Genomic DNA, 22605 nt, shown 5'->3' with positions numbered 1-22605 from the left:
TTATGTACTTGCAGCCCTAAAACCTCCTGCTCTGCTGCAGTTTTTAGAGAATAATCTGGATCCATCTTTGGTGGTCCAAAGTGGATGATGGTACACTTTCCCATACTGAACTTTTATCGACCACAATTTTGCCCACTCACCTAATCCATTCATGTCCTTACAGATCCTGATACAGCAGTCTACTTACCCACAAACCCATTCTTGCCAACAAGCTTCAGTGCCAATTTGTCAGCTAGAACCGAAGAACTGCCATGTGCAATATTCGCAAAAGGTCCAGCATGCACAAACACAGGGGTTCCCTGTGGAGTAGGGGCAGAAGAGAAAGTGTACTATTAAAAACCAACAGTGACACATAGTACTGCCATTAACACCCATCTACAGTGGACATTTCAAACATTCCTTCTAATTCCAAGACAGTAAACTATGTGCAACATCTCCCAGAAAAAAAAAAGAACTAAGTTGCGCGGCCAGCACCATGCAAAAAGTACCATACAGTTAAATAACCAGGCCACACACAAAGGAAAATTAGAAGGAAGATTGATGCCAGCCCCCCCAAAATGCATGACTTGTATTAGTCAAATGAATGCAAAACTTCACGATGTGGAATTGTTGTAGTTGGTTCTAAAACCTGATTTGGTGGGCGCAGGCCGAGGGGAGAGAGAGATGGGGAGGGAGAGAGAGAGGGAAAAAGAGGAGCTTGAAGGCGGACGTGGCTTTGATAACAACTTACATTTAGCGAGCTCATGTCATGGAGACCTGAACCCACAACCTTCTGATTGAGAGGGGACAGTACTATCAACTGAGCTACAGCGGATAATATTCCATTGTAAATGAACCTCAGTGCTTTGCTTGCACTTGTGTTAACCCTATCACTACTTTCAGTGTTTGGTGAATCCGTTGCATTTCTACCCAGCAGGGTCCCAGGTTCGATTCCTGGCTGGGTCACTGTCTGTGTGGAGTCTGCACGTCCTCCCCGTGTGTGCGTGGGTTTCCTCCGGGTGCTCCGGTTTCCTCCCACAGTCCAAAGATGTGCGGGTTAGGTGGATTGGCCATGCTAAATTGCCCGTAGTGTAAGGTTAATGGGGGGATTGTTGGGTTATGGGTATACGGGTTACGTGGGTTTAAGTAGGGTGATCATTGTTCGGCACAACATTGAGGACCGAAGGGCCTGTTCTGTGCTGTACTGTTCTAATTCTAATTCTAATTCTACCCTATTTAGAATTTTAGTTTTTCAAGTCGTAGGAAGCCTCCTTAGTCTGACCATCAAAATCTAACAGCTGACAGTTAAGTTAAATATTAAATTGGTTTTATCCAGGTGGCTGGAGAGCCAAATAGAAGTCGAGGTCTTCCTGGCTAGAAACCAGGGTGGATTTATATCATGAGGCAGACTCGGGATCAGTATAAATGAAACTCTAGCACCACCCCTGGGAGTGAGACCAAATTACACCAGCTGGTAGTTGTGCAGCCCGTCAAGAGTCAGTCCTCAGTTTGCTTCATTCTTTGATTTTCAAGTTCCAATGAAGATTCACTCCCCCTGGTAGCAACACGGTTCTCAATCATGAAAGGAGTTTAATCAGTAGCTCAGTTGAAGAAACACATGTTTGAGGCACATTGTTGAATTGACACTGGGGTGGTTCTGGTTATGGATTTTCACATCCTTCCTTTGGGGAACAGGGTGAATTTGTGGAAGGAATCACAGTCTGAATAACAGTCCGTGCTGTGAACATTTCTAACCATATTTATGTCAGTGGATCGGGTGCTCAGTCTTCTATATATACGGATGGACGGATGGATATACAGCAGGTAAGTTTATTGGCTTCAACTACTCTCATTTATAAAGCACCTCCAAAAATGTCCCAAGGAGTTTTACAGAAACATAACCCAACAACTTCTGGCACCAAGTCACAGAAGAAGTTATTAGGATAGGTAATTAAAGGATTGGTCAAAGAGATAGGTTCTAAGGAGCATCTGAAAGGAGAGGGGAGGATTGATTTAGAGAGGGATTCCTTGATTTTAGGGCTGAGACAGCTGAAGGCACTGTTACCAACTGTGGGGCGATGGAAATTTGGGATGCGCAAGAAACCACATGTGGAGAAATGCAGAGTTCCTGGATGTTCCAGCGGAGGCTATCGAAACAGGCAGGGACAAGGCCACGGAGGGATCGGACACAAGAAAAGCTTAAAATCAAGGCATTGCTGGGCTAGGAGCCAAATATTGGTCAGCACACACAGGGATGATGGGAGAATGGCACATGTTAGGACAGAGTGAAGTTGATACAATAAGTTGAAGCTTATGCAAGTGGAAGGAGGAAAACCTGGCCATGAGACCATTGGCATAATCAAGTCTGAAGGTAACAAAAAACATAGATGAGGATATTAACAACAGATGGCAGAGGTGGCCAATATTAGAGGCTGAAGTAGAAATCTTAGGGTGGAAAAGATATTTAAGAAATTGTTTTGTATGAATGTGTTGTCTTGCTGCATCATATGTCACAAGCAACAGTCCTCAAATCCCAATAGGAAGGTGGAGCTTTGGAACCAGCAATATTCATTTCACTCATCAAATCTGAAGCAAACAGTTCTTGGTTGATTTGTGGAGTGCAAATATTCCATTAAACAAAATTCAGTTTTTAATAAATGGCCAGAATGACTGCTCAATTTCAGGACCTGAAAACCTTGTTTTTATAACAAAGAAATTTGGCAAATTGGATCCAGAATTTGCTGAGTGGTAGGAAGCAGAGAGCGATGGTTGATGGGTGTTTTTCTGACTGGAAACCTGTGTTCTGTGGGGTCCCGCAGGGACCAGTGTTGGAGCCCTAGTGATGAATTAAACTTCAAATTTAGGAGAGTTAATCAGGAAGTTCACGGAAAAAAGGAAAATTGTTGGGGTGGTAAATAGTGAGGATAGCCTTTGATTACAGGAGGATTTAGATGGGCTGGTCAGATGGGCTGATCAGTGGCAAATGGAATTCAATCTGACAGGACAAACAAGGCAAGGGAATACATAATAAACGGCAGGACCCTGGAAAGCACTGAGGATAAAAGGGATCTTGTCACGCACGTACACTGATCCCTTATGGTAACAAAGCAGGTGGATATAAGTGGTTAAGAAAGCATATGGTTACATGCAGGTTTGAGATTGTGCCAGAAAGGAGATACAGAGCTTCCCGATGGAGCAGGCCTCCACATTGCTGGAGGGGGTGCTGACGACAGGGGGACTGGAGAAGGGGGTAGTGTCAGCGGTATACGGGGCTATTTTGGAAGATGAGAAGGCACCGCAGGAAGGGATCAAACCAAAGTGGGAGGAAGAGTTGGGAGAGGGCATGGAGGAAGGGATCTGGTGCGAGGTGCTCCGGAGAGTGAACACCTCCACCTCGTGCGCGAGGTTGGGGCTGATACAGCTGAAGGTGGTATACCGAGCACGCCTCACAAGGGTGAGATGAGGAGGCAAAAGAAGCAAATCACGTTCATATTTTTTGGTCCTGTCCAAAGCTGGAGGATTATTGGAAGGAGGTTTTTAGGGTAATCTCTAAAGTGGGGCACGTGAAACTGGACCTGGACCCTCGGGAGGCCATATTCGGGGTGTTGGACCAGCCGGGGATGGAAACTGGTGCAGAGGCAGATGTTGTAGCCTTCGCCACGTTGATCACCCAAAGGCGGATCCTGATAGGTTGGAAAGCAACTCTCCACCTTATGCCCTGGCGTCGCGGGGGGACCTGTAAAATATTTTTTTTAAAGAAAGCCTTTATTAGCTGCGCCATGGAGTATAAGAGCAGGGAGTTTATGCTAAAACTTTAAAACGTTGGTTGGGCCACAGCTAGAGCATTGTGTGCAGCTCTGGAATCCATATCATAGAAAGAATATGATAGCACTGCAAAGGGTGCTATCATATCCCTCCTAAAGGTGATCGATCAGGATGCTGCCTGGTCTGGAGTGTTTTAATTGTGGAGAGAGATTGGATAGACTTTGTTTTCCCCCCCTTAAAGCAGGACTGATGGGGGGACATGATTGAGATGTGTAAAATTACGAGGGGCATAGATAGAAGAAACTTTAGCCTTGGTGAAAGGATGAATGGCAAAAGGGCATAGATTTAAGGTAAGGGGCAGGAGGTTCAGAGGTGATGTGAAGTCTAGAACTCACCGCCTGAAAGGCTGGAGGCAGAGACCCTCATAACATTTAAGAATTATTTAGATGTGCATTTACGCTTCCGGGGGTGGCATGGGGCAGCGAAAGTGCTTTGGGGAGGGGGTGCCACGGGAGCGTTCCGGGGGTGCCACGGGGCCTTAGTTGCCCCATAGAAGGTGGTGGCAAGTTAGAAACTGTGCTGTTAGAAAGGGAGTTCCAGGATTTTGCCCCAGCGGCAGTGAAGGGACAATAATATATTTCCAAGTCAGGGTGGTGAGTAACTTGGAGGGGAACCTCCAAGTGGTGGGATCCCAGGTATCTGCTGCTCTCGTCCTTCTAGATAGTAGTGGTTGTGGATTTGGAAGTTGCTGTCTAAGGAATCTTGGCAAGTTACTGCTGTGCATCTTGTTGATGGTCCACGCGGAAGTCACTGTTTGGTGGTGGTAGAGGGTTTGAAAGGTTGTGGAAAGGGCAGCAATCAAGTGGGTTGCTTTGTCCTGGATGGCGTTGAGCTTCTTGGGTGTTGTTGGAGCTGCACTCATCCAAGTGGAGAGTATTCCCTTACACCCCTAACTCATGCCTTGTAGATGATGGGCAGGCTTTTGGGGGGTAAAGTGGCAAGTTATTCAGCATAGGATTCCCAACCTTTGATTTGCCCTGGTAGCAACAATATTAATATGGCTAGTCCAGTTCAGTTTCTGATCAATGGTAACTCCCAGAATGTTGATTGTGGGGGATTCAACAATGGTAATGCCATTGAATGTCATGGGGCGATGGTTAGATCCTCTCTTGTAGGAGGTGGTCATTGCCCGACACTTGTGTGGTGCGAATGTACCTTTCACTTATCAGCTCAAGCCTAGATATTGTCCAGGTCATGCTGCATTTGGACATGGACTGCTTCATTATCTGAAGAGTTGCGAATGGTGAACAGGGCCTGTACTGTGCTGTACTATTGTACAGTCACCTGCGAACATCTCCACTTCTGACATTATGATGACAGGGAGGTCATTGATGAAGCAGCTGAAGATGGTTGGGCCGAGGACACTACCCTGAGGAACTCCTGTAATGATGACCTGGAGCTGAGGTGATTGATCTCCAGGAACCACAACCATCTTCCTTTGTGCCAGGTGTGACTCCAAGTGGAGAGTTTTCCCCGATTTCTATTGACTCCAGTTTAATTACGGCTCCTTGATGCCATACTCGGTCAAATGCTGCCTTCATGTCAAGGGCAGTCACTATCACTTCATCACTGGCATTCAGCTCTTTTGTCCATGTTTGAACCAAGCTATATCAAGGTCAGGAGCTAAGTGACCTTGGCAGAACCCAAATTGAGTGGCCGTGAGCAGGTTATTGCTGAGTAAGTGCCTCTCGGCTACCTCAGCGCTAGTGACCCAAGGCGGGATTCTCCGACCCCCGCCGGGTCGGAGAATCGCCCGCGGCCGGCGTCAATCCCGCCCCCGCCATGTCCCGAATTCTCCACACCCCCCCCTCAGCAATTCGGCGAGGGCGGGAATCGCGCCACACCGGTCTGCAGGCCCCCCCCCCCCCGCGGCGATTCTCCGGCCCACGATAGTCTGAAATCCCGCCGCTTACAGGCCTCTCCCGCCGGCGTGGATTAAACCACCTAGCTGACCGGCGGCGCAGGCGGGCATCGGGGTCCGGGGGGGCGATCTGACCCCGGGGGGTGCCCCCACGGTGGCCTGGTGGGCGGGCCTGTACCGTGGGGGCACTCCTTTTCTTCCGCCTGTGCCATGGTCTTCACCATGGCGGAGGCAGAAGAGACCCCCTCCCCAGCGCAGGTATGACATCAGCAGCCAGCCGGCAGAGTGGGAACCACTCCGGTGTGGGCCTGGCCCCTCAATGTGAGGGCTTGGCCCCGAAAGGTGCAGAGACTTCCGCATCTTTGGGGCGGCCCGGCGCCAGAGTGCTTCACGCCACTCCAACACGCCTGGAACCCCCGCCCCGCCGGGAAGGGGAGAATCCCGGCCCTGGGTTCGGCTCCGGGCCACTGTGTGTGTGGAGTTTACACATTCTCCCTATGTCTCCCTGGTTAGCATAAATGCTTCACAGCTCCAGGGTCCCAGGTTCGATTCCCGGCTGGGTCACTGTCTGTGTGGAGTCTGCACGTCCTCCCCCTGTGTGCGTGGGTTTCCTCCGGGTGCTCCGGTTTCCTCCCACAGTCCAAAGATGTGCGGGTTAGGTGGATTGGCCATGCTAAATTGCCCGTAGTGTCCTAATAAAAGTAAGGTTAAGGGGGGGGTTGTTGGGTTACGGGTATAGGGTGGATACGTGGGTTTGAGTAGGGTGATCATGGCTCGGCACAACATTGAGGGCCGAAGGGCCTGTTCTGTGCTGTACTGTTCTATGTTCTATGTCTGCGTGGATCTCATCCCCACAAGCCAAAAAGATGTGTAGGGTACATGAATTGGCCACGCTAAATTGCCCCTTAATTGGAAGAAAGGAATTGGATACTCTAAAATAAGTGCTGCTTGATGGCACTGTTAATACCCCCTTCCATCACACTGCTATGGAGAGTTGAGTCATCAGGTAGTAATTGGCTGAGTTGGGCTGGGGGAGACAGACAGACAAAAGAGAGCCGGACAGACAGACAGGCAAAGAGAGAGCTGGACAGACAGACAGACAGCAACAAAGAGAGAGCCGGACAGACAGACAGACAAAGAGAGAGCTGGACAGGCAGACAGACAAAAAAGAGCCGGACAGACAGACAAAGAGAGAGACGGACGGACAGACAGACCAAGAGAGCGGCAGACCAACAGACAGACAAAGAGAGAGGCAGACCAACAGACAGACAAAGAGAGAGGCAGACCAACAGACAGACAAAGAGAGAGGCAGACCAACAGACAGACAAAGAGAAAGGCAGACAGACAAGGAGAGAGCCTGACCAAAAGACAAAGAGAGACAATGATCAGAGCAATAATTATTAGGTGCCAAAATTGGCTGCTGAGTTTCCTACATTGGAACAGTGACTACTTGGGCAGCACGATGGCGCAGTGGTTAGCACGACTGCCTCATGGCACCGAGGTTCCATGTTCGATCCCGGCTCTGGGTCACCATCCGTGTGGAGTTTGCACATTCTCCCTGTGTTTACGTGGGATTCGCCCCCACAACCCAAAAATGTGCAGGTTAGGTGGATTGGCCATGCTAAATTGCCCCTTAATTGGAAGAAATTAATTGGGTATTCTAAATTTATGAAAAAAAAGAACAGTGACTACATTTCAAATGTATTTAATTGACAATACAATTCTTGGGGATGCCTGGAATTCATGAAAGGCGCTATATATATCAAATTAATCCTTTACTTTCCTAACTGAGGATCCGGGCTCTCCCACGCTGAAGTCAGAGAAGATTGAGCATTCTTACCTCCAGTGTTTGCATCAAAGTTGGTTTGATAGCATCTTTCATCAGAACAGCCAGTGCACCAGTAACCCCCTGCATAGAGAGAACAGAGAAATTACTTATTAAGAACAATGTGTGATTTTCAAATGGACTGAAGCAGGGATATTGGCAATGTTGTATTTCAAATCATTATCAGACAGAAATTCGTAGACCTTGGCAGTAAGTTCAAATCCTGTCTTTATGGCTTGAAAATTTGAATTCAGTTCAAAAAAATATATTTGGAAATAAAAAGCCAGTATCAGTAACAAAACCATGAAGTTGTCAGAATTTTGAAAAAACTCAACTGGTACTTTTATGTCCTTCAGGGGACAAATTCTATCATCCTTACCCAGTCTGGCCTGTACGTGAATACCAGGCCCACACCAACGCCGCAGACTCTTGCGCTGTTCTTTACCTAGCTTAACTCATCCAATAGCAACCTGCAGTTAGGCCCAGGAGGAAGCAGGGGCGGGAGAATCAAATCGGAAACTTAGTGGATAACTCTGCAGAACTCCAGGGAGTCACTGGTTAACAAGCAATTGGCCTGCCAGACCCACAGGAGCAAACACATGAATTGCAGAGAATCCTCCCACCCAGCTCCAGACAAGGCAAAGGCAGCCATGTCTCAGCTGACCGAGCACGTTGGTCTAAATCTGAAGACTAAGGGTTCCCATTCATCTCAAAAAACTTGTGGCACGTGATGGAGCCAGACATTCAGTGCAGTACTGAGGGAGCACTGCACCATAGGGGGCATCACCTTAGGGGTGTTTACACCGAGCCCACGTCTACCCTCACGATAATACACCCGGGAACACCTAAACAGTAGTTTCTTCATAACTTGCATCAACTCTCTAGATTTAGAAATTAAAGTCTCTCTCCATTTCACTGGGAAATCAGATAGAGCTCCTATTGCAAACGTAGACTTTTACCTTGCAATACAATGTAGTGCTTTTGTAGAACAATTTATCTCCGAACCGCACCATACCAATCATGGAAACGCAGAATAAGTTTAATTAAAATTCTGTCACTTGGACATCTGACAAAAGCTTCCCGAAAACCCGAACAAAGTACATTTTGGAGAGTTGCTGAATTCATCAGTAACATTCTCAAAAGCTTGAGGTCTGTTACAGTGTAAAATTAAGTGATCAGGGCAATTCAAAGTAGACGGTATTTGCCTTTAAATAGTCAGGTTAACTTAAATTAAAGACAATAGTGAGGGAGCCCCTTTAATTTGAATTTTCGATGCAATAATATATCCATGTTTTAATTGCATTTAATCTAACTACCAGTGGCAAGACTTGAATCAGTTGAATTAGCTGCATAATTGTACATTCTAATAAATGGAATATTGAGTTCGAACTAGAATATTGAAGTCTCTTGAAGTCGTGAATACTTCAGTCTGATGGCTTTCATCTGTCATGCCATTTCTTTGCAAAGTCTGGCCAGCATTTAATCAGATCCCACATTCAGTCAGGCAGACCCTTTGCCAATGCAACTGTTAAAAGTTCAATGAATATTGTAAATGCAGTTCTAAAAAAAAAATGTCCACAATTTCTAATAGGACACATGAGAAATGGCAGACAATTTATTAGAAGCTGGAGTAAAACTTGCCATTATAAACTGTATTCAATATACAGAAATACTTATTTCCACTCAACAGCAAAGTTTTTTAAAAATGGAACCAATTATACAACATCTTTAATATATCCCAAGGTATACTGGAGAATACAAAGAAAGACTTGCATTTATATAGCGTTTTGCATAACCATTGTACATCTCAATACACTTCACAGCCAATTAAGTATTTTTGACGTGTAGTTACTGTTGTAATGTAGGAAATGCAGTAGTCAATTTATGCACAGCAAGCACCCACAAACAGTAATGCTGCAAATCACGAGATAATGTATTTTGTGATGTTGTATGGGGAATGCATATTGGCCAGGATACCAGGGATAATTTCCTTTATAGTATTCAAAATAGTGCCATAGAATCTTATACATAATCCCGACACTGAATCAAAGGAAACATTAGGACTGGTGACTAAAATCCGAGTCAGAATTAGCATTAAAGCAATGTCTTATCGGAGCGATGTCAGAGTCATACAACACCAGAGGCCATTTGGCCCATTGTGTCAGCAGCAGCCATCAAGTACCTATCTATTCTAATCCCATTTCCTGCATTTGGTCCGTAACCTTGTATGCTGTGACTTTGAGTGCTCAAGATTATGAGGAGCATGGACAGGGTGGAAAAGGAGCAGCTGTTCCACTTAGTTGAAGGGTCGGTAATTAATAATAATAACAATAATAATAGTTTAATCAGATCAGATTAAGTTATATGGGGACACAAGTTTCAAGGTGACAGGCAGGAGGTTTAAGAGGGATCTGAAGAAAAAATGTTTTATCCAGAGGACAATGATGGTCTGGAATGCACTGTCTGGGAGGGTGGTAGAGACGGGTTACCTCACATCCTTAAAAAAAAATACCTGGATGAGCACTTGGTATGTCATAACATTCAAGGCTATGGGCCAAGTGCTGGCAAATGGGATTAGGTAGGCAGGTCAGGTGTTTTTCATGCAGACTGGTGGGCCGAAGGGCCTATTCGGCACTGTATTATTCTGTGCTTCATCTAAATGCTTTGTAAATGTTGTGAGGCTTTCCACCTCTACCATCCTTTCTAGCAGTGAGTTCCAGATTCCCACCACCCCCTGGGTGAAAAAGCTTTCCCTCAAATTCCTTTATGCCCCTGGTTATTGACCTCGCTACCAAAGGGAAAAGTTCCTTCCTATCGACACCCCTCAATTTCATACACCTCAAATCAGGTTCCCCCTCAGCCTTCTCTGCTCCAAGGAAAACTTCCCCAGCCTATCCAGCCTCTCTTCATAGCTGAAAGCTCCAGCCCAGGCAACATCCTGGTGAATCTCCTCTGCAACCTGTCCAGTGAAATCATGTCCTTCCCTTATTGTGGCGATCAGAACTGCGCACACTACTCCAGATGTGGCCTAATGAGCATTTTATACAGCTCCATCGTAATCCCCTGCTCTTATTTCCCTGACCTCGGTTAATAAAGGCAAGTATCCCATATGCCTTCTTAGCCACGTTATCTACCTGTCCTACTGCCTTCAGGGATCTATGGACATGCACCCCAGGTCCCTCTGGGCCTCTTATACTTCCCGAGCGTCCTACCATTCATGTGTATTCTCTTGCCTTGTTGGTCTCCCCCCCCCCCCCCCCCCCCAATGTATCACCTCACCCATTTCAGGGTTAAATTCCATTTGCCACTGTTCTGCCCATCTGACCAGCCCATCTAGATCATCCTGTAATCGAAGGCCTTCCTTCTCATTCTTTACCACACTGCCAATTTCCGAGTCATTTGCCAATACACTGATCATATTTTCTACTTACCCATCTAGTTCATTAATGTACATGACAAACAGCAAGGGACCCAGCATGTACACCACTGGACACAGGCTTTCAATCAGAAAAATAATCTTCAACCATCATCCTCTGCTTCCTACTACTCAGCCCTATTTTGGATCAAATTTGCTAAATTATCCTGGATTCCATTGGCTCTTACCTCCTTGGCCAGTCTCCCATGCAGGACCTTGTCAAAAGCCTTACTGAAGTCTATGTAGACTACATCAATTACACAGCCCTCATCGACATACCTAGTCGCCCCCTCAAAACATACAATAAAATTTGTGAGGCATAATCTCCCCTGACAAAGCAATGCTGACTATCCCTGATTAACGTTTATCTCTCTAAGTGGATACTAATTCTGTCCCTCAGAATTTGATAGAGAAGAATAGCGAGGGAATTCAGAGGTCGGGGCCTACACAGCTTCTAGTGTTGGAACAATTAAATATCAGGAAGGTGCAAGAGGCCAGAGTTGCAGGACAGGGAAATCTTGAAGGGCTGGAGGCAGTTATAGAGATAGGGGAGGACACATTCTATAATGCAGACTTTTTTTTCCCTCCCCATCCATTTAGTAAGTGCCTGAACCCTTAACAGATGGTTGAAGTAGCCCCAAGCTTTGGGAGTTAATAAAGAAGTAAAACCAACAACTGTGACTGTGAAATACAAATCTTTTGCCACACTGAATCCCGTCAGTGTGACGACATCCTGTTACTAATCCATTTGTCTTGCAAGGTTGAGAAAAATATTTGAGAGGATCTGAAAAGTTGCCATTCAAAACCTATCTTGCTGGCTCGAGCTGGTCAGTATTTGAAGTAAGAAGTATTTAAAGGATCAGTTACTTCTAACGTTTTTACCTGGAAGGACAAAGAGCAAAATCATTGCAATTTTAAAGGCATTATTTAGAAGGCTCTTTGTTTCAAAAAGACAAGATATGCTCATAATTTCAGATTGCCTCAGCCATAAAATGCTCTTGTCTTCAAGTTAGAGAGATGTGGGTTTAACCACCTCTCCAGAGCCGAGCACAAATCAAGGCTGCCACTCAATGCAGCATCACACAGAGGTACTGACGATTGGATGGTGTATGTTAAACCGTGGCCCTGTCTGCCCACTCAGGTGGGTGTAAACGATCCCACTGCACTATTTTGAAGATGGTACTGGGAGTTTTACTCAGTGTTCTGGCTAATATTTATCCCTCAACTAACACTGCTAAAACAGATTATCTGGTCATTATTGCATTGCCAGACACTTTTTCTACATTTGAATAACATCTATACCTCAAAGTATTGGCTGTAACGTGTTCTGTCAGATTGTCTCAAGGTGATAAAAACTTCTGTATAAATGCATCCACCTTTCTTCCCCCCCCCCAACTAGAGTTGCAAGTAGGGTTCATTCAGAAATTCTCTTTCTGATGGCAATTAGAGATTAATTTTATACACTTGACTTTATCCATTGAATGCCTTTGAATGTTTGGGCTTTATACTTAAATGACAACCGCAATTGGTACCCACCACATCTTCTGCTGTAACTGGTTCTCCTCTCTTGTCATTGGCTACCACTATATTACCGAGGCGAGTCTTCATGTCAGCCAGACTGTCAGTTAGGGCAAGAATTGCCATGATTTCACTGGCAACTGCAATGTCGAACTGAGTCTTGAAGAGGAGAAAGGCACATCAGAACAACTCAGCTACTGTATGCGAACCAGAGAGATCAGACAGGTTTGCAGAATAAAACTCAGACTCTTTTTTTCCTCCACCCCTCCCACCTGGGATTCTGGTTCACTTTTCACATGTAGACTTACAACAATGTGCTGTTGAATACAGGAGAGGGGTCAACAGCAAACTGCAGTGAAGTTAGAGCAGGGGAACAGCAGCACCAAGGCAAGATATCATAGTTCAGTCATCACTTGTAAAGTCACATATTCAGGCATTATTTTGTTTGTATATATTGTCATTATAAATTCCCAAACTGGAAACTGTCAAAGCAAGATTGTCTCCACTAATTACATTCAACTATCACCATGGCATGGTAGCAACAGTGGTTAGCACTGTTGTTTCACAGCGCCAGGGTTTCAGGTTCGATACCTGGCTTGGGGCACTGTCTGTGCAGGGTCTGCATGTTCTCCCCATGTCTGCATGGGTATCCTCTAGGTGTTCCGGTTTCCTCCCACAAGTCCCAAAAAGACACGCCGTTAGGTAATTTGGACATTCTGAATTTTCCCTCAGCGTACTTGAACAGACGCCGGAGTGAGGCGACCAAGGGATTTTCACAGCAACTTCATTGCAGTGTAAGTGCAAGCCTACTTGTGACACTAATAAAGATTATTACCCTGTCATTCAAATCCTCAAGCTTATTCCACCAGATCATGATTGATCTGTACCTTAACTTCATCTAACCCCATGATTCCATATCGCTTAATACGAAACGACAGTGGAAAGCTATAGAGATGAAAACTATCTTTTAAGAGGTGGCACGGTGGCATTCCTGCCTCCCAGCCCAAGGGACTCGGGTTCAATTCTGGGCTCTGGTGACCACGTGGAGCTTGCACTTTCGCCCAGTGTCTGCGTGGGCTTCCTCCGGGTGCTCTAGTTTCATCCCACAGTCCAAATATGTGCAGGTTAGATGGATTGGCCAAGCTAAATTGCCCATAGTATCCAAAAAGGTTACTTGGTTACGGGGATAGGGTGGAGGTGTGGGCAATGTAGGGTGCGCTTTCCAAAGGCCGGTGCAGACTGCATGGACCGAATGGCCTCCTACTGCACTGTAAACTCTATGAAACATTAGACGACTTATCGTTCAGATCTGTAACACAACAAGATAAGATGTGATAAAAGATGTGTGAAATTATGCAGGTTTGGGTAAGATAGACCAAGAAAAGCTGTTTCCATTAGCTGATGTTACAATGACCAGGCAACACAGATTTAAAGTTTTGGACAAGAGATGCAGCGGAATCGGAGGAACATATTTTTACTACAGCTAGTGGTAATGAACCAGAACTTGGCACTTATAGGATAGTGGAAATGATGACGACAAATGATTTTGAAAGGAAATGGAATGGATACTTGTGGGAAAATAAGCTTACAGCGCAAAGAGCATAGACCACGGAAAAGGATTGATTGGATTGCTCTACGGAAAGCGGACATGGACTGAATGAAGTCTCCGAATTTGGAGGCAGTGAAAGCAGTAGGGGCAGCATGGTGGTGCAGTGGTTAGCACTGCTGCTCCACAGCATCGAGGTCCCAGGTTCGATCCCAGCTTGTGTGGAGGTTGCACATTCCCTCATGTTTGCAAAGGTTTCACCCCCACAATCCAATAGACATGCAGGGTAGGTGAATTGGCCACGCTAAATTGCCCCTTAATTGGAAAAAATGAGTGAGGTATTCGTAAATTTTTTTTAAAAAGCCAACCCGCAGTGAAATTAACTGCTCTTACACCAATCTCTGATTTGCAGGTTAGGTGGTTTGGCCATGCTAAATTGCCCGTTTGTGTCCAAAGGTTAGTTTGGATTACAGGGACAGGGCAAGGGAATGGGCCTAGAGTGCTCTTTGAGAGGGTCAGTGCAGACTTCATAGAGCGAATGGCTTTCTTCTGCATTGTAGGAATTCTATGATCTTCAAGCAAAGTGCTTATTGAGCCAAGGGTGGGGCACCATTTAACCTAACCAGCACTGATGGAATCGAGAAAGCTTAACACAAAAAAACAATTTTAATGCTCCACTTAAGTCAGTGGAAACAAGGTGGGTTTAAACAGGTATTAGATTTGAACTTGACCAGTGACTGTGGGACCAGCTAGATTAAAATTACCCGTTGAATCATGCAAGCACAGGAGGGTGCCATTTGGTCCTTAATGCCCATGTCAGCTCCTCTAATTAATCCTGCTTACCTCACGCTCTCTCCACACCATGCGAATCTCTCCTTCAGCCTAGGATCCTTAAATCCCCCCCCCACTGCTCTGCACCATCAGAGGAAAGTTTAATTTGCAGCCACTCGGTGGCAGCACTAGTTGCGCAATTTGTTTCTGAAATTCTGCCAAGTCTCACTCAACTTCTTTCAAGGTTTTTTGTGATTGAGATAAAGCCCTTTATCAAACGTTTTGAGAACTGTCCACAATAATCACGCCATTGTAGCTTCTCAGCGCCAGAGACCTGGGTTCGATTTTCGGCTTGGGTCATTGTCTGTGTGGAATCTACACGTTCTCCCTGTGTCTGCTTGGTTTTCCTCCGGTTTCCTCCCACAAGTCCCGAATGACATGCTTGTTAAGTGAATTGGACATTCTGAATTCTCCCTCAGTGTACCCGAACAGGCGCCGGAGTGTAGCCCCCCCCCCCCCCAAATCACAGCCACAGCTAATTGGCAAGGAGCAGAGGACCCTCCACCAGTGATGTCGGCCCCTTAAAACATTGATCAGGAAGATTAGACTTCAATATCCACTGACCTAATTTGGACCACATCAATCAGTGAATACATTATTTCCATGAGTCGCAAATGATCCTTGTTGCAGCTCATCACTATCCAAATAAGGCCCTGCATAAAAGAGTCCATACCTCTCTGACAAATTTCTTCTCCGTACCAGACTGTCCAATCGTAATTTTACGCAAGAAACGATCATTTGTATCGAGCACTGGAAAAATAAAGTCAATATAAATAATTATAAATAATCTGTCAGATTATACAGGCCGGAGGGAAGTAAGATGGGGAAGAGTGAGTGTGAGGGGGAGGGCAGTGAGGAGAGAGAGAGAGAGAGAGAGAGAGAGAGAGAGAGAGAGAGAGAGAGAGAGAGAGAGAGAGAGAGAGAGAGAGAGAGAGAGAGAGAGAGAGAGAGAGAGATTGCAAGTGTCAGGGAGGGAGGCAGCGAGAGTCTGGAAGGGAGGTAGGCAGAGTGAGGCAGGAAGGGAGGGAGAAAGAAGGGGTTCAGGGAGGGAGGGAGACAGAAAAAGAATCAGCGCATGATGGGGGTATTAGGAGGACCACAGTTTGAAGAGCTGGCAGGACTAGGTGGAGAAGGGAAAGTAGAGTGAAGGGAGGCGTGTAGGGCAGGTCAAAGTGGAAGAGGGGTCAGGTCGAAGAGAGGGGGCAGCAGAGAGGATACCACTATTATCTCAGCTGGGTGGAAATGATTCCTGTGCACTTGCCTGAGAAAGAATAAGGGACTTCTCTCCAGGCCCTGGCAAATATTTGTCACTCAACCAACATCACCAAAACAGATGATCTGGTCATTGTCACATTGTTGTGTGTGAACTTGCTGTGAACAAATTGGCTACCACATTTCCTACATTATTGCAGTGACTACAGTTAAAGCAATTCAATGGCTATAAAGCAGCTTGAGACATCTTGTGGTTCTGAATGCAAGTTTTCTTTTCTCCTGTTCATCGTGGAGGACGGCCGAGAGTCACTCGAATGAGAGTCATTCAACATTGACAATCAGCAAATTCACAAATTCCTCCAGAGTTTGAAGCATGTGAACAATTTCACAAAGCGATTATCTTTCCATGTCTACCTCACTCCACCTTAATGAAACATTAAAAAACAATCAAATTTTAAAAAACAGTCACCTCGTTGCCATGTAATCGTAGATGGATCAATGTCCAAACGAACAAATTTCAAGACTTCTTCGGGTGTCAACGTGCTCGGGTCCTTCTTTCGGATCCCCAATCGCTGCAGTGGAAAGAAACATGCAACTTGGGTGATTGCTAGGATCAGCCTCTCCTGCAATTAACCATTTGCTCTCTACACAAAATCCACTTGATCAAAACGGAAGTTCAACTTCAAATCAGACAGTGTAAGGGCTGCATGTGGTGTAGTGGTTAGCACTGGGACTGTGATGCTGAGGAGTCCTGAACCAGGGGTCACAGTCTGAGGATAAGTGGTAAGGAGAAATTTCTTCACCCAGAGAATTGTAAACCTGTGGCATTCTCTACCACAGAAAACTGTTGAGGACAAAACATTATGTTTTCAAGAAGGAGTTGGATATAGTTCTTGGGGTTAAAGGGATCAAATGGTGGCACAGTGGTTAGCACTGCTGCCTCACAGCTCCAGGGACCCAGGTTCAATTCCGGTCTCAGGTGACTGTGTGTGGAGTTTGCACTTCCTCCCCGTGTCTGTGTGGGTTTACTCCAGGTGCTCCGGTTTCCACCCACAGTCCAAAGATGTGCAGATTAGGTGGATTGGACATGCTAAATTGCCCCTTAATATCCAAACGGTTTAGGTGGGGTTAGTTTGTTGTAGTGGATGCATGGGCTTAAGTAGGGTGCGCTTTCCAAGGGTCGGTGCAGACTCGATGGGCCATATGGCCTCCTTCTGCACTGTAAATTTCATGGTTCTCTCAATAACGTGTTTAAAACAGACACTACAAATCAAAATACAATTTATTTTAGCAGGTATGGGTTTTAGCATGTACAGGTGCGGGACAAGTTCAATCTGATGGGTCATTCAAAACCAGCCTGTAGTCCATTAACACAGCAGGAACAGGAGAGCACCATTCAATCCCTCAAGCCTGTTCAGTAATTCAGTCAGGTCTTGCATAGCCTGTATTTTAACTCCATTTACTCACCTTGGTTCCAGATCCCTTAATATCTATGTTGAACAAGAATCCACCTATCTCAAGTTTTCAATGGATGGAGATGCAAAGGCTTTTTGGAAGAAAGTACTCCAGATTTCCACTATCCTTTATCTGAAGAAGGGCTTCCTAACATCACCCGTGAATAGCTTAGTTCTATAGGTTATGCCCCCCTGAATTACTTAGTTCTATAGATTATGGCCCTATGTTCTGGTCTTTCCACTGCATGACATAGCTTCCCTACCTACACTACCAGTTTTGATTGGCTGAAGCACCTTTCAATAACCTTTTCAGTAATTTATCCTTCCTAAGAAAACCAATTCAGTTTAATTCACCGGCACTAAACTAATACACATTTCACAGGGTGCTGCCAATCAGATTACTTATCTGATAGAAAATCTACAGAGCACTACAAACTCTACTGCTGGTTTGACAAGAATCCAAAAACGACTTCCGACCAAATCACTAAAATCTGATTAACAAGCCCTTTGTGTGCAGCGGTGGTGGGAAAGAGAAGGGGTAGACTGGGTTAGGATGGAGGAGGAATCTTGTAAGGGGTCTAGTTTGAGGCTATGGTGATGGCAGTGTTGCCAATGGCTCAGAGTAGGTATTCAGGTAGCCCGGTGGTGCAGTCCACAGTGAGGATATGGAATCAGTTGAGGAGGCATTTTAGGGTGGAAGCGATGTTGGTGCTAATGCCGCTGTGCGAGAATTATGGGTTTGAGCCGGGAGGATGGATAGTGTACATAGGAGGTGGAGGGAAGTGGGGCTGGTCAAGGTGAGGGATCCGTAGAAGGGTTCACCAGTCTGGATGAGCTAAGGGAGAGGGTAGAGCGGCCGAGGGGGAGCGAGTTCAGGTATCTACAGGTTAGGGACTTTGCGCGAAAGGTTTGGATGGGGTGTCCTAGGTTGGCAGGATACATCCTTTTGGAGCGACTGCTGCTACCGGATGTGGAAGGGGAGGGAAGAATTGGGGATATATACAACTGGTTGGGGGAGCAGGGGGGCGAGCGGGTGGTGAAGATCAAGGAGAAATGGGAAGCGGAGTTGGGAGGGAAGATCAATTGGGGAGTATGGAGTGAGGCACTGCGGAGGGTAAATGGGATCTCCTCTTGTACAAGGATGAGCCTGATACAATTTAAGGTGATGCACACATGACTCGGGTGAGAATGAGAGGGTTCTTTCAGGGGGGTAGCAGATCACGCGCACATGTTTTGGGGTTGCGCAAAATTGGGAAGATTCTGTGCAGGAGTGTTCACGGTCTTAGCCAGGGTAGTGGAGGAGGAGGTGGACCCAGACCCTTTGGTAGCGATAGTTGGGGTTTCAGAGAAGCCAGAGCTCATGGAGAGGAGGAAAGCCGATGTTGCGGCCTTCGCCTCTCTGATTGCACGGCGGCAAGTGTTGCTGGAGTGGCAGTCGGCATCGCCACTGGGCTCAGCGGCTTGGTTGGGTGACCTGTACGACTTCCTGCGATTAGAGAGGATAAAGTTATCTGTTTTGATATATGTTAGTAATAAAATATATTTTAAAAACAGAAGCCCTTCACTGAATTATTCATAGGGGAGACAGTGGCACAGTGTGATGTTGCTGGGTTAGTAATCTAGATACAGGTAGAGACAAGGCTTTAAATCCCACCATGGCAGCTGGTGGAATTTAAATTCAATAAAACCAAAAGCTAGTCTTCGTAAATAGTCACCATCAACCCATCACTGAATCCTGCATAAACCCACCCGAATCACCAATATCCTTTATGAAAATATCTGGTTCACGAATTTCCTTTAGGGAAGTAACCCTGCCATCCTTACCTGCTCTGGCCTGTGTGACTCCAGATCCACAAAAATGTGGTTGATAACTGCGCTCTGAAATGGACGAGCAAGCCAGAATTCATGGGCAGTTTGGTTTTTATAATGATATGTATATCAACTGGGACGTAAAGAGTTAACAAGTTAATGATAATGCTTCTTACCACGAGAGGGAACTATATAATATATATCACGTGACTTCGAGGATTCTGGGAGTCACGAGTTAGGAGAGATCTGGATAAGATAGTGAAGCTTGAGAGAGCAGTTGTACTTGAGAAAATCTGCTGTTTAGAGCTAGCACAGTTTAATTAATGGAGAGACCTTCTACTTTAGGAATGTGATCAAATCTTAATAAATAGTGTAATAAATGTAGTTTTGTTTGTTAAAGCTTGGTCTTCTTTATTCAACACTATGCATCCAAGCGATCCAGGTAAAGCAAAATAGCGAACACAGCATGGTACCAGGTGTGGTCTTAGAGTAGAATAGTCAGGTTTAGGGAGAAAGAAAGAATCTCCGTTGGAAGAAAGAAACAAACGTGCGAAAAGAAAATCTCAAATAGACTCCAGCAACAACCAGTAACATCACAAAATAAAATACCCAGCCGAAGCTGCATGCAAGGTCTGCAGATTCCAAAGTTATTCAAGATATTGGGCAGCACAGTAGCACAAGTGGCTAGCACTGTGGCTTCACAGCGCCAGGGTCCCAGGTTCAATTCCCCGCTGGGTCACTGTCTGTGCGGAGTCTGCACGTTCTCCCCATGTCTATGTGCGTTTCCTCCGGGTGCTCCAGTTTCCTCCCACAGTCCAAAGACGTGCAGGTTAGGTGGATTGGCCATGATAAATTGCCCTTAGTGACCAAAATGGTTAGGAGGGGTTATTGGTTAGGGTGGAAGCGAGCGCTTAAGTGGGTCGATGCAGACTTGATGGGCTGAATGGCCTCCTTCTATGTTCTAATGTAGATGTGAACTGGAAAATTTTCAAACCAGAGTTTGAACTGTACCTCCGCCATAAATCTCCAAGCAGTCAATGAGAAGGGTAAAATTGTGCTGTTACTCACTTTGGCTGGACCACAGGCTATAGAAGTGTATAACTCATTCCACTTTTCAGAATGAAGTTGGAAAAAATAAGTTTGAAGTGGTCATTGAAAAATTTAACAGCTATTGTGAAAAGCTCAGTAAATCAGAAAAGAAACAAAAAACAATTCTGCAGGATTCAATTAAAATGTGCCGTGCGAGTAAAGAATCTTAAAAATAGATGTGCCAAAATGTTGAATCGGGAACGTGGTGCCAAAATTCTCAACTCCGTTGAAGCTCTGGCACAGCTTGAAATTCAGCGCTAGAGATGGCCAATTCGCGCAAGCGCACCTAAAGAAAAAACACGATTTGCATGTTGAATGTTGTGCGCATGTGCGGGACCAGCTCAAACACGCGCAGTTTGAAAAACAGCGTACTTCGGAAGAATACTGTTCTACGCATGCGCACTTGGCGGGGAAAAACGCACTAGACAAGCGATTTGTGACGGACGTTATGGCCTGGCAATTGAAATAAAACATTTAAAGGGCACCAAACAAAAGAATTTTACCTCCGAGGCAGAAAATTGCTTGAATTTGAACAAACAGCTGAAGATGATCCCTTATATTACCTGATGTGCACCATTTTGTTCATCACTGATGTGGCAGAACTTGATCACACCCTAAACAGTACATAATTACATGGGCTTCCGTATCACTGGCTGCCATTTTGTTCCCTGCAGCAGGAATAAATTGATCAATTTCTCCCCTTCATTCCTCCATCAAAACCTGTCCTTATAATTTGATCCTTTTAGCCCAGATATCATTGTGATGAATCTGCGCTGCACCCCCTCCAAGAGTAATATATCCTAAAAAAAAATTCAGTTTAATTCACTGGCACTAAATAAACACATGCACATGGTGCTGCCAATCAGACTTCTTAACTGATAGCAAATTTCCAAATCACTGCAATCTCTGCTGAGAGGTTGAAAAGAATCCAAAAATGGCACTCACTCTTCCAAATCACTAAAGTCTGAGGGCAAGGTCACCTGAGACACTCAATCGTGATCCCTTGCTGACCATAGCCACACACATTCTTCTTATGTCCCACATCTTTGACTTGGTAGCTCTTTCTTATTTTTCTTTTGCCTTAAGTAGCAAAAAAATGTAGTTGAAGGCTGCTCCTTTAAGTTCTAAATAGTTGACCAGACTAAAGGCACTTATTAACGGGGACAACATTATTAAACACATCAACACCTCCAGCTCTTAGCTGCCATTGAATGGGCCTCAAATACTTCATCCTTAAATCAGCCTAGTCCTGAATTATCACCTGCTGTATAAAAATATGCATCCCACTAAACAACTAGCAAGCATGTTGCTCCAATATAAACTTGATGGCGAATTATCTGACACTTGATAACACTTCAAACAATATTACTTGGGACAAGCATTTTCTACAGCTAGGCAAAAGGACTTGTAAAGTTCTGTAAACAGTCTTCCTGTTTAACTGAATTGTAAATAATCACATGTACTATACTGTATTTTATCTGTACCATTGCCTCTGTGAATTATCTCATCTTAACAGCACCTGACCAGTGATTTAATTTGTACACCCCATCTACTGTAGGGATATTTTAAATTCTCCAAAGCCATGTGGGGACAAGTTGACAGGCTGCTCAGTAAGCTGCTGTGTGCAAAAGGCATTGAGAGAAGCCCAATCTTTGAAGAGTAGTGATCAAGGTTGCTGAGTGTGAATGTGTTACTATGCCCATGTATTTGTCACAATTCAGAGAGATATGGTTGTATATTGGAGCCAGCACACAAGCACATCACTCTTCTTTGAACGATGCGTATTCACAAGTGAGACACATCAGTTATGGTAAAGAAATTATGATATTTCTGGGAGCTCCTCCAGGCCTGTAACACTGGAGACATCTGCAGTCCTACAATTTTGATGTTTTACGCATTCACCCCTGTATCACGGTTGGCCAGACATTCAGCTATCTAGGTTCTAAGCCCTGGTATTCCCTTCCTTAAACCTCTCTGCCACTTTCACTTCATATAAAACACTGTCCAGCTTTTGGTCACTTGTCCCATTAACATATCCAGCTTGGTGTGGAATTCTGTTCCATTATGATCCCACAAGTGCCTTTGGATGTTTAATATTACAAGTGCTATATAAATAGAAGTTGTTGCGAAATATGAGGCCCTTCAACTGAAATCTAAAGTAAATGGCCATGCTGCTTAGTGTAATACATAACCTTTTGAAAGTCTGCATTGTTGTAAAAGGACAGAAAGGTCTGAGAATAA

At 45.2% G+C, this 22605-nt stretch overlaps 1 protein-coding gene across 2 annotated transcripts in view; it reads right to left on the bottom strand.

Annotated features, from left to right (window-relative positions):
• The window catches only part of mthfd1l (methylenetetrahydrofolate dehydrogenase (NADP+ dependent) 1 like), a 218083-nt gene that overhangs the window by 120654 nt on the left and 74824 nt on the right, over nucleotides 1-22605 (bottom strand). For both annotated transcript variants that reach the window (XM_038805377.1, XM_038805387.1), the window contains exons 16-20: nucleotides 16482-16584; nucleotides 15474-15550; nucleotides 12442-12582; nucleotides 7506-7574; nucleotides 188-299 (exon numbers count right to left, since the gene is read on the bottom strand). In XM_038805377.1, coding sequence (XP_038661305.1) covers nucleotides 188-299; nucleotides 7506-7574; nucleotides 12442-12582; nucleotides 15474-15550; nucleotides 16482-16584 — 502 coding nt within the window. The remainder of the gene's footprint in view (nucleotides 1-187; nucleotides 300-7505; nucleotides 7575-12441; nucleotides 12583-15473; nucleotides 15551-16481; nucleotides 16585-22605) is intronic.

This window comes from Scyliorhinus canicula, chromosome 1 (assembly GCF_902713615.1).
Source record: "Scyliorhinus canicula chromosome 1, sScyCan1.1, whole genome shotgun sequence".
Classification (NCBI taxonomy): domain Eukaryota; kingdom Metazoa; phylum Chordata; class Chondrichthyes; order Carcharhiniformes; family Scyliorhinidae; genus Scyliorhinus; species Scyliorhinus canicula.
The sequence above is the reverse complement of the archived record's forward strand: the minus strand, read 5'-3'. Positions and strand labels throughout refer to the sequence as shown.